Here is a 13242-nt window from a genome sequence, read left to right as displayed (position 1 = left end):
AGGCATAGCGCCCCCTCTACCGCGCTATATCCCACGTGTCAGATAAACAAATATAGTGCGGATCAGGGGCCGCGTTATACCCCACGTGTCAGATAAACGTGGCGTATAGCGCGGATCAGGGGGCGCGCTATACCCACATATAAGCCATGTCAGCGTATAGCGCGGTACAGGGGGCACGCTATACCTCACGTGGCGTCAAATCAGCATATAACGTGGGACAGAGAGCGCGCTTTAGTGCTACGGGTGTTAGATCAAAAAATATAATATGATCGATGTTAGATCGATAAATATACCAATTACCGGTGATTTTTAAAAAAAAAAGGCAAATAACTCGACCACCCAAAAAGCCTTGGATTGGTTTGCCATCACACCAAAACAAAAACCTTTGCTCAACTAAACACAAAAACAATGGAGAAGAAGAATAACAAGAAGCAAAAATATCAGCACCCCAATGATCAAGCAGCCAAATCACCAGCACCGTCATCGGATTTCTCTTTCAAGCCAAGCAACGAAGTAAAGGGTCTACGATTCGGCGGGCAGTTCATCGTGAAATCCTTCACGATCAGGCGAGCAAGGCCACCGGAGCTGCTTAAACTACTCGATTTCCCACCATTGTTCAACAAATCCAACACCAACCTCCCGTTCCCCACCATAACCGCTTTCTTGCCGACAAATTTCAACCATCTTAGCTCACCATGCGTGGCACACGCTGACCTAGGCCTCGGCACCAAGAAATCCAAAGTGGATCTCTTCGTTTTCAAATCGGAAGCCATGAAGGTAGCGGTGGACAAAATCTGGCCGCCGGAGATACCCCTGGGGGAAGTTAACAAGAAGCTGACAAGGGGGCTAAAAGGGTTCGAAATGGCCAGGTTTAAGTTCAGAAAAGGGTACGTTACTTTCTAATGTTATGCGGTGAGAGGAGTGGGAACCCTGGGCTTCTCTCGTGCCGATGATTTGAAAAGTGTTTTACAATCGGTTGTGGAACTCAAGGATTTCTTGGATCATACTGCCATGCTTGCATTGCCTAACCAGAGAAGCCTTAACTATTCCCCTCCGGTTGCCATGGCCCATGGCTCACTAATCTTTATAATTATTTTTATTTAATTTTTAGGTTTTTGAATATTGGTTTTGTTTTATATGATTGGTTTATTTATTGGATGATCATGTTGATGCTATTAATTTCTATTTCAACAAATGTGTATCTTGTAGTATGAATAAACCTGTAACTTTTCTTTTTTGATTCACAGTTTTATGATCAGAAATTTGAAAATGATCATCCAGCTCAGTTGATAGAGCATAAGGTTCTTAACTTTAAGGTCGTGGGATCGAGTCTCATGAAAGGCATTTTATAATTTGGAAGTCTCCTACGGAAGATGCTCTCAACCTAGTGTTAGGGGCAGTCTACTATCTTACCTCCTCCTTACCCCATTACATATGGGAACAAGAGACAATCAATCATCAGTTTTATGATCAGAAATTTCAGTGAATGCATTTAAACTCGCAGCAGTAGCATGTTTCTTATTATGATGCTGAGGTAATTTTATCAATTTATTCATTTTTTCTTTTATTTTTTTACACTATCATCTAAATCTTTTTATAACATTGCTGCATCTGAATATTAATTCAGAGATAATAATTAGTAAGAGTGTAAACACGAACTTTTTTAATAGAATTACCATTATGTTGAGGTAATTTAAATAAGTCTAATAATGAGATAGAGGTGTCTGAAGGGAGTTCGTGATCATATTCAAAGTATCAGAGCTTGAAATTGAAGATGTTCAATGAATCATGAATATGGGGACTCAAAGGCAGCTTTGATTATGGTTTCAAAAGTCGAATAAAAGAAATTATTTTTTCTTTTGCTCTTGTGGGATTAATCATGCTGCGATCCATTTCCAGTTATACATAAATTCATTCAACTGTATATAATTAAATTTGAAGCGCAAATAATATTTTGATGATCTTTAATTTTTCTCATAACTAAATCTAAGTAGTCTAGCTATTGATACAAGTGGTTGGGATTCAGGAATTTGAACTTGTAAGGTTAAGTTCGAATTCTATCACCACCACTTTTGGTGAGCAATCTGTAAATTTCTATGTAAATCCTAATTGGATCTTAAGTATATCTTAAAACTGAATTAGGAAAACCACTTTTACCTAAACTTTTTATGTACAAAAAAAATCTAAAGTAGTCGACAAATATATAATCACGTCTCAAATATTAATATTTGATCCAAATAATAATTTTAAAATAAACCACCCATCCCGGGTTTAAAACGCAAGTGAAAGGGTATACGATATCATTGTCTGTTATGCAGGCCTTGGCAATCTATAAATGTTGAATGCAAATTAGGTTGAGTTTCATCATCCACCTCAACATAAAACATCAGAAATGGCAGAACGAATGAGCTTCAGCATAGATCAGATATGGAAAGATTATTGAAGAGCAAAACAAAAGAAATGGACCAAAATCAAATCCTACACTTTCTCAAATGAGAATAAACAAAGGATGGTGAAACAACTTCCTCTATTTCATCATATTCTCATATCAAAACATTTAGAGGCAATTTAATAACATCCTAACAACGAAACATTACATGTCAGACACCCTATCTCCAAATATTATCGATCTAGTAACTTATCTGACAAAGCATGGATAATGAGGCGCGCCTTCACATGATTTTGTCCAAGTTAACGCCAAGGTGAAAAAGCGCATATCATGAAGCGCGACTTCATAAATTTTATGTTTTTTTTTTCACACTTTAGTTGGGTTTTGGATTAATATTTTGAACAAGGCTAATTTGGGAAATAAAAATGGATCATAAAATATTGTAAAAAATATTACAGCTAATAAATTCTTTTAGGCACTCATGTAATTAATGTTTGACTTGTTTTGGATAAAAATTATTTGTTTACTATAAATTCCAAACAATTTCACAATGACCAAATTTAGTAGTTTGTAAACTTCAAAAATAAATAGTTAGTTAAGTATTCCGTTAGTTGAACCATGCATGTGGGGTGAATTATTGAAAAAATCAAGACATAAATAAGAATAAAATAGTTTGTTTATATAATTTAGATTGGTTAACTATTTTTATTTTTGAGTGTAGACTAACTTAAATAGAAGTACAATGTAAAATTCTCAATACAAATACATAAATATTCGGTCATTGAAAACTCACGAACACTAAAAAGTTATAAGAAGAATAATCCTAGAAACTGGTTATCAGTCGAAAACTCGTTTGAGCTTCAATGACAGCCAAGTCCTGTCCCGTGTATTCTGCTTGAAGTATCTTCGAAAGTTAAACGACGACGTTGAGAGCTCCATTCTGAAAGAAAAGAGAAAAAAGAAAACAGATTGTGGCTGCTGGGATTCGAGCCCAGGTCTCCACGGCCACAACGTGGAATTCTTACCACTAAACTACAGCCACCGGGTGATGTTTCTCGGCCAAATAATGTACCCTCTTCTATTTAGTTTTTAATTGACTTTGCTTATCAGTTAATAAATTGATGCTTCATTCAAATTAATTTAAATGATGTAATCGAATGTATACATAGATGATTTATCAAGTGCGTTAGAGATGGAGTTAACAATTTCATAAGTTAGATTAAGGAATTATCATGTATCATGTACCATTTGATAGATGATTTAGCATTTTATTTAATTTTAATAGGCATCGACACAAATTTTTGTTAGAAGTACATACTTAAAAAGTTATATTGAATATTTTAGAAAGCTTAAAGTTATAAATTTTTTATGGGTGCTAAATTAGAAAAACAATAAAAATACAAAGAAAAAACTTAAATATAAGGGAAATAAAAATTTATAGAGGGGTGTGACCACATCCCTTGATCCATTCCTATATTTAGGGTTTGTTTCATTGTATTTGACTTTTTAAAAAATATTTTTTTTATTTTCTAGTGTTTGTTTGACTGAAAATATATGATTAATGTAATTTATTCTCTTAGTCATTATAATCTTTTTTTTTTAATTTTCTAAAAAATGAATTACGATTTAATTTATCATAAATAATTTTCTAAAATTTTTACTTTCATAAATACTCAGAAAATTTCCGTAAGTAATTTATGAGCTTGAATTTATGTGTAGTTTTAAGTCAAATTAATAGCAGTTGCTTTCTTGAACGGTAAAACTTTCGAGATAATGTTCTGGAAAAAATTAATACACGAGATAAAGCACTCCCAAGATTAATTGCTCAAATAAGGTGAAATCCACAGTGTTGGCCGTAGGTCGCCATGTCTTCCCGGCGAGCTACAAGAGATTGCATGTGCCATGTACGTCCTAACACGCTGGGCATCCGAGGTCATCCGACCGAGGCCATCCGAACGAGCTATGCGAGGGCATCCGAGGGCAACTGAGCGAGCTATGCGAGGGAATTCGAGGGAAGTTGAGTCATTACCTCAATATTGTTTTATAATTTTCTACGTCTTATTTATATTGTTTGAAATTGGAAAGTTTGTGCATGGGTTCTATCTCAACTGGTACCATTTTACCTATTCAATGACCATTAAGCCATGTGGTTTGGGTTTGATCTTATGTGCCTATTTTTCTTAACTTCACACAAACTTTCTAAATAATTTAAGACACTCTCATTTTATTATCTTATTAAGATTAGAATAATATTTTTATATTTTGTAATCGTATAAATGACAGTTTAAAAGATTTATTTATTAGTATATTGTATAATTCAACATTTAAACATTATATTTAAAATTTATTTACGAAGACTCAAAGATCTTATGTGATGTTATTATAAGAGAAAATAAATGCGTTGTATTTTTTTTTCTTAATTGAAGTTATATCTTAAATTTATGTGTGTTGCATTTTTTCTTTTAACTGAAATTTTATCCCACTAAAATTTTCTAGTAAGATTTTGAGTGAGATGACATGTGTATTAAAGCTATATGTATTCTTTTTCTTTCACCAATATTTCTTTCTCACAATGTTATTTTGATTAAATTAAAGTGATTACAAAGTAATATCTGTTATTTCCTACAAGATTTTTATTTTAATAAGAATTTAACGAGATACATTATCTTTAGTGGACATCTAAGGATGGGTATTATGAATATTTGCTAGTTGTGAATGCGCAATAAGATTAGAACTATATGTACTAAATAAGACTTTAATATACTTTATTATTAAGATTTTCATGTGTATTAAGATTAAAATTTTATTTGATATCTACTCCTGATGAATATAAATACAAATTTTGAAGAAAATATTAAAAATATTTTATTTTTTAATATATACAACCATCTCTTTATTATTATATATCTTATTCTTCATTTTTATTATTTCATAAATAAAATGCTATCAATTTAAATATACTAATAATAATATAAAAGAAGAATCAAATCATATGAAAATAAAGTACATAGATTAAAACTTAAACTTTAAGAGCATTGAAATACTAAAACAGTCGAAATTAGAACTAATAAAAGTATAGACTAAATGGGAGTAATATTTCGGCTAGAAAAAAATAGTTACAAGATTCTGGTTGATGTTTACTTGAGAATTCGAGGTATTTCTTACGGTAGTCATTAAAGTCTTCGTGTATGTTTGACGACTTATAAAAAATTGTCATATATTTTTAACAAATTTATTTTAACTTTTTTTAAAGAAAATCTAAGAGGAAATCGTTTGTAAAGAAGATGATTTTCTAATTTTCTTTTAAATTTAGAGGTTACAATGAAAGAAATTAAAAAAAAAAAACTAGAATGAAAGAAAAACATTGTCTATACACAAGCCATTATCCTATCTGATTTGTACTTGTATAAATATATATTGTGCATTTTCTTCTTTTGAATAAAATTTGTAAGTTATTATATTTTAATCTTATTTTTCATTTCTTTTATTTTGATTGTAAAATTTTTATTTATTTCATTATAACCTAAAGTCTGAAAGAAAAAAAAATCAAAGTCGTATAAAAAAGACGACTTTAAAATAAGTAGTAATGCTTACATGAGATTTTAAAAATATTATAAAATATATTCAAAATTCTTTTGTAAATTCCAATTCATTCAATCTTTTATCCAGCTATAGTATTATTTTTGAATAATTGATTTTTTTTTAATTTTATCCAAAAGAAAAACACCAGAGTACGTGCACCACAAATCAAACCTACACCAAGTCAACAGCCCTAACCAACCTGAAGATAACCCGAGTACTTTTGAATTTTTACTGTGATTTATATTGTTCCTTTCCTGCTAAAAATATACAAGTAAATATAAATATAAAACTTTCGATATTTAAGTGTTTAAATTCCTTAAATTTATTAGTTTAAACTCTAAATCTCATGTTTAATTTAGTCTCTGTATCTATTAATATTAATAAAAAATAAACAATCATAAATAGAAATCAACGAATCGATAAATAAACTTTATAAATATATTAATTATTAAACGTAAATAAATTAAATGTATTTATATTTTTAAAGCTGATAATTTTATAACACGGCCACTAAAATCCAGCGGAGATTCCCCGCACCTTCATCACCAACAGCTCACGATTGCAAATAACGAAAGCACCCTTCCATCTAACATCCAACAACAGTTGTGTTACCACGTCACCCTATGACGTGGATAACCATAGACGAGGGTCCCACCTAAACCCCAACAAACAGCCTAAAAAGACATCCCTCCGTTTTTATTTCCAAAACTCTTAACCATCTAAAAACCCCGCCGCCGTAGCACCCCAATCTTCTCTCTTCGCCGACATTGACTACGCCGGCGCTGAAGACGAAGACGGCAATGGGTATTCTAAGTGAAGACGTCGTTTTAATCCAATTACCTAAAGACCCGTCGGATCCCACCGTCGTCACCTTTAATTGCCCCGACAAGCCCGGTCTTGGATGCGATCTTTGCCGCACCCTTCTCGAAGTCGGGCTTTCAATTACGCGAGCAGGTACCTTTAATTTCTCTAATTAAAAAAATTAAATTAACCTGATAATATTAATTTCTTCTTCTTCTTCTTCCTTTTTTTATTTGATTGTCGTTAGATTTTTCGACGGATGGTAGATGGTGTTGCATTGTATTCTGGTTGGTTCCCAATGTTCCGAATTCGTGTAAGATTGATTGGGAAAGCTTGAAAAATAGGTTGTTGTCGATGTGCCCTTCGATTTTGGTTCCATTTTTTCACTTAAATTATCAGCAAGGAGGAAATGGAAATGGAAATGAAAATGAAAGCTCAACCCATTCTTCTTCCGTTTATTTGTTGAAACTCTGTTGCTTGGACCGCAAGGGATTACTCCACGGTTAGGGACCAAGAATTCTTTTATTTTTTTGTAATGTTTAGTTAGATAAGTAGGTAACTGATGTTATTTATTTCTTATGTATAGATGTTACCAGAATACTTTCAGACCTCAGAGTTTTCAATTTAAAGAATGAAAGTTATGACAACGCCGGATGGAAGAGTTATTGACTTGTTTTTCATCGCGGATGGGATGTGAGTGTTTATGTTATAAAGAAATGCTGCAAATTTTGTTTTCTTCGACTTTGTATAACATGTATTTGACTCTTGTCTGTATTGGGTGCATAATTTGTTTTGAGTCGTCTCTTGTTAACCCAGCAATGCATAACAAACTCTTAGGCGACGTTTGGTTGGCATGATTCTCTTGGAATTAGAGGAATTAGAATCTAATTCCATCACTTTCTCATGTTTGATTCAAGTTTTCCAAGAGAATTAGAATCCATCATGGCTTCAACTTTCTATTTCCATCAAATAAGAGAAAGTGAATTCCATTCATTCTATGATGGAATTCAATTCCCTTATTGGAGGGAATTGAAATTTGACTATGCTACCCTCATTAATATTTTGGTAACTTATTCATATATTGAATAAAAATATTTTTTATTATTTCGGGTCGAGTTTCTAATTCATATATTCGGGTCTGGTGAAATTTTATTTTGGTCGGATCGGGTCGGTTTTTTTAAGTGTGATATTCGTGTCGGGTCGAATTTATAATTCATATATTCGGGTCGGGTCGGGTGAAACTTTATTTTGGTAGGGTCGAGTCAGGTTTTTTAAGTGTGATATTCGGGTCGGGTCGGGTTCGGGTTTAGAGTGAAAAATACCTGACCCGACCCAAAAAATATATAATTTTACCTTATATATTTAGGAATAACTACAATAATACCCCTCTCTATATATCTTTTCCCAATTAAGTCACTGTTTTTATTGAATAAAAATAATTTTATTATTATTTCGGGTCGGGTTTCTAATTCATATATTCGGGTCGGGTGAAACTTTATTTTGGTCGGGTCATGTCTCGGATGGAGGTTCCCTTGTTCTCGGGTCGGGTCGTGTGGACAAAAAACCCGACCCATGACCATCTCTAATTGGGATGATTTTAACTTATGATGTTTATTAGTATGATTTTTATAATTTATTGAAATGAATAATCAATCAATAAAATTAAAATTTATTTTTTTAAAATTTTTATAATATATTGCTACATGTAATTTATAAAACAAACTAAAATTAAGCAAAAAAAAGAAGAATAAGGGTAATACTGTCATTTTACATTATTGAAATCAAATTCATCTGACATGTTTGCGAACCAAACAGAATATGGAATTGAATTCCAATTCCTGACAGATCCTAATTCCTTCACCGATTCTAATTCCCTCAGAAACATTCCAGCGAACCAAATGTCACCTTAGGCTTTGCTTGGTTGGGTGGAAAAAGGGAAGGATGGAAGCAGATAGTGAAAAAATGGGAAGAAAATAAATTTTGAGTGTGCATGGCATGAAAGAAAAGTGAGAGGAAAGAAAATGAGGAGGATAATTTTCCATTTTCATGAGTAAAAACAAATCATTCCAATTCGGAAGGGAAAGATGTGAGAAAATGTGAGAGGGATGTGAATATGTAGTTTTCAAAGCTTATTTTTCTATACCCTCGCTTTTCTTCCTTACCAAGCATTAAATGGAAAGAAAATGTAATTTTCTTTCAGTTTTTCAGTCCTTCCTACCAAACACACCAATTCTACCTCTGTAATTTTTTATCCTTCCAATTTTCACTCTACCAAGCAAAGCTTTGATGTCATTATGATGACATGATATGTTATATTTGTCGTTTAATTTCTGTTTTTACTGCTTAAATTTCTTTTTTGGACCTCTATGAATGTTGGTTTTAGATTGCTCATTGGTCAAATTTGGTAGATTAAGATTTGTGATCTTGTAAATTTTTAGCTGAGATCGAGATGAGATGTAGTGCTGAAGAGATTTGTATATACACGATCAAAACAGAGTAATACCGTGTACTTGTTTTATGGTTTAAACTTTCAGAAAATGGACATTCCTTTTTATTTTACACAAGTTAATTAACTAGGCCCAACAATTCAATAAGTTATAGTTTGGACTAAAAAGGTTACTTATTAACCATATGACAAAGCAATTGATGTTCCTTCTTGTCTCTCGAGTTAGGTCTACTTAACCTGGTGGAAAATTTTTTATTACCCGTTGTTTATGCATAACTGTTTCACTACAGGGAACTTTTACATACAAAGAAGAGACGAGAAGACACCGAGGAGCATCTGATTGCTGTTTTGGGGAATTATTGTATCAGCTTCGAGCTTCAGTTGGCAGGGCCTGAATATGAGAGCCTGAAGGCGTTGCCGTCTCTCTCTCCAGCAGTTGAAGAAGAGTTATTTACTTATGAGTTGGCTAGCAAAGAAGCTAGCTCAAAGGAGCGCAAATCTGATGACACTGAAGAAGGCCAGTGTTACTTTAGATAATTGGTTGAGCCCTGCTCATACATTGCTTCAAATACAATGTGTTGATCAGAAAGGACTTTTTTACGACATTTTGAGGACGTCAAAAGACTTTTATTTTCAGGTAATAGTCATGAGATTGCTGTTATTCAGCTTCTTTAGAGTTACATTTGAGGATGAAAAGTATCGACCTTGTTGTGACGTGCTTAATATATATGGAATCAAGTTAGTATTAATCAATCTCTAGATTCTGATCTCTCCTGTATATCTCTATTGTGCCTTTGTTATCATGGTTCTTTGTTGTCTGGAAAGCCATGAAAATGGGATGTTTTTATTTCCCTAAATTTATTCGGACGGAATCAGTAGTATTTCTTTTGATAATGATGTAAGCTTTGATACACATTTTTTGGTTTTATTGTCTGGCAGTGCTTGCATTTTACCAATACATGGTTGTTTGTCATGTAGATCGCTCATGGTAGATTCTCTTCAAGTGTGAAAGGCTACCGGAATTTGGACCTTTTCATTCGGCAAGCAAATGGAAAAAAGATTGTGGACCCCAAGCGTCAAAATGTTTTATGTCCTCGTTTAAAGGAGGAGATGCTTCATCCGTTCCGAGTGATTATTGTTAACCGAGGCCCTGATACTGAACTCTTGGTTGCTAACCCTGTGGAGTCATCTGGAAAGGGAAGGCCACGAGTTTTTTACGATTTTACATTGGCTCTTAAAATGCTAGGGATGTGCATTTTCTCGGTAAGGATTTACATTCGGGATTTATTGTTTTAGTTCTGGCTTTTCTCATATCAAGGCTGAATATATATACGTTAGCATATGTGAACGTGTTTTCTTTACTGTTTACGTAGGCTGAAATTGGAAGACATTCAGCTAGTGATCGCCAGTGGGAAGTCAACAGATTTCTTTTAGACGACAGCCATGAATTTCCATTAACAAGCAATCGAGCTCGAAATCAGCTTGTGGACAGAGTAAGAAGAATATTGATGGGATGGTGAGCTCTGATCGAATACTCTGATGGCAGATAGATGGTTTTGCTCTGGCTGTGTGTATTTTGAGACTCTGATCCCGTTGCGCACAACTCCTTGTTGGAAACCAATCGATCTCGGCTAAACATCTGGATTCAAACGATTTTGGAAGTAAAGATCGGGGCACTGCTCTGGGTTGTGTAAAGATTGCAATGCGAGCCATCGACTGCAGCCTCTCTTTTGGGGGTTCTTAAAAGTGTAACATTATTCTCTTTCAATGTATAAATAGCTTTTGCTTTCGGTCGAAAGATTCTAAAACATATGAGCATAAACTTCATGAAATTAGTAGTTATTTAAATATTAACCAATTTAACCTTTGTCTTCCCAATTTTAACGTTTAAATATTCCTTGCCCTCAATATCAGGTTTGAGTTCCATCCTGGTTGTATGTATATTTTTAGGCATTATGCCTCCGCCACGCCATTACTATATATGGATTTACCTTTTTTTATTCATGAAAAACGAAAGGTTCTCTGGTGGAGAGCATTGGACTGTAGTTAAAGAGGTCACACGTTTGGGGTTTTTTTCTCAATAGAGCTGTAATTATTTGGCTCAATAAGGCACTTCAAAAATTAATTTGAGATTTACGGTATTTTCTATAGTCCTGGATGACCTTGTCACATCGAGGTGACGAGTTTTATTTAATATAATTTTTTATATTCCGAGTCCAATATTTTAATATTTCCTGTGAAACTCGTCACCTCGAGATGACACGTTTTATTAAAAATTAGTTTTTATCATATTATTATGTGAATTTAAAGTTAGAAAGAAAAAAATAAAAAGGAACTCGTCACGTCGAGGTGACTAGTTCTGTTAGATTTTTTTTTGCTCTCCAAAATGTGGTAGATTATGTTGAAAAAAAATAAACTATGAACATTAGATTAGACTTTTAGAAATGCACATAAAGAAGAAAAAACTAAACACACTGACGTAAATATGACTATTTCAATCAATAAAGTATATTCTTGATCAACATAAGATTATCGGCCTACTCGATATCTTGGGAGATATGGACAATGCTTCCTATTGTGACCTTCACCTCTGCAATGACTACATAGCTTAAGAAGACCTTGCTCTCTTTGAAAGTCATCCATATTAGTATGAATTCGACTAGATTCAGGACGACCCCTCAACTTCCTTCATAATTGCGGATTGGGCAACCATTCTTCAGAGACAGTAGTGGCCAATATGCATCGTTCGGGATATACTTAAATAGTGTCTAAGTGTTTGTGGTCTAATGTTAAGGAGATAAACGTGCAACTGTGATGGTTGTGGAACCTTGTCACTTCCTATAACATCTTTCGCTGTAGGTATGAGACACGTATCCTCCACTTACAGTCGATGTTGTTGTTAATACATCTGAAAAAATATATCTTCTGGTCAGACTCCACAACAGTGGATTCCATATGAGCTTTGATACAAAACTCCTTCACAGCTAGTTGCAAATCCTTCTTACTCTCAAACTGTGACCCAACTCCAAACTCCGTCGATCCTTCATCCTAGGTCCCCCAGTGGGCTGCACATATATCAGACATATCATGTAACATCCCAAAAATGGGGCTAGTGACTAAAGTGTAAGGTTTTAAAACTTTGTGATCAATTTTTGATAAATTAAAAAATTCAAAGATTTATTTGGAATTTCTTGGTGTAGAATTTAATAGAAAAGTTTGGAAGTGGAAAGGGCATAATGCTCATTTGATAAGGAAATGAATTTAAAATTCATAGTGGGGTATTATATATACATGTGGGAAAAGGAAAGAAAGAGTCAAAGATATCTAGAAAATTCTTTATCTTTCTTTCTCCTCTCCACCGTGACTCTATAGCTAAGGCAATGGATCTTTAAGTTTGTTATTTCTTGTAGATTTTGAGTGGTTTTGATGGTTGGAGTGTTAGGAAAACTTAAGAAAGCTTAAAGAGATGTAGAAACTAAAAGAATTACAAGTTATGAGTGATTGAATATAAAGGGCTTTTAATTGAATTGGTGAGAAAATGTTAATAAATGGATTTTGAAGTCATATTTGACTTGTCATAAGCTGGAATAAGAAATCTAAAGTGTTAGAAAGGATTAAGAGCATGCTTAAAAATATGGTGTGATTTTTATCTTCAAGTATTAAAGTGGGATTTTGGATGTTAAGGAATATTAAAGTAATATAAGTTAATTTTAATAAGTGTAGTTGAGTTTAATGACATGAAATGAGTTAAAGAATGGAAGTTAAGTAAGTTTTGGAAAATTTTCGTGTTAAAAGGAATAAGTTTTGGGCGAGGGGATCGGTACTGGACGAACAATACCGATACTTCAAAGTAAGAATAGGTGAGAGCTAGGTTTGGGTATCGATACTAGAAGAACAATATCGATACCACAAGGTGAAATTGTACGAATCAGTAGTGTAGTATCGATACCATAAGCTATTGTATAAGTATCGGTACCATTTTGAGAGATGTAATTCCATAATCAAGAATGGGTATCGAAATTGA

At 33.3% G+C, this 13242-nt stretch overlaps 1 protein-coding gene, 1 non-coding gene and 1 pseudogene across 2 annotated transcripts; 2 read left to right on the top strand and 1 right to left on the bottom strand.

The window, feature by feature from the left end:
- The first annotated feature begins 376 nt into the window (after positions 1-376).
- LOC120128768 lies at positions 377-1095 on the top strand. The gene has a single exon (XM_039146401.1). It carries the CDS (start codon positions 409-411, stop codon positions 901-903), a length of 495 nt encoding a protein of 164 aa, XP_039002332.1. The 5' UTR covers positions 377-408; the 3' UTR covers positions 904-1095.
- Positions 1096-3359: 2264 nt separating this feature from the next.
- TRNAH-GUG lies at positions 3360-3431 on the bottom strand. Its single transcript has one exon. It is a non-coding gene; the product is annotated as a tRNA-His (tRNA).
- A 3229-nt stretch (positions 3432-6660) lies between these two features.
- Positions 6661-11006, top strand: LOC120128741 (annotated as a pseudogene).
- The last annotated feature ends 2236 nt before the right edge of the window (positions 11007-13242 follow it).

Source organism: Hibiscus syriacus, unplaced genomic scaffold, assembly GCF_006381635.1.
Source record: "Hibiscus syriacus cultivar Baekdansim isolate YM2019G1 unplaced genomic scaffold, ASM638163v2 tig00110482_pilon, whole genome shotgun sequence".
In the NCBI taxonomy this organism is placed as follows: domain Eukaryota; kingdom Viridiplantae; phylum Streptophyta; class Magnoliopsida; order Malvales; family Malvaceae; genus Hibiscus; species Hibiscus syriacus.
Note: the sequence above shows the minus strand (reverse complement) of the source record. Positions and strands in the feature narration are given on the sequence as shown.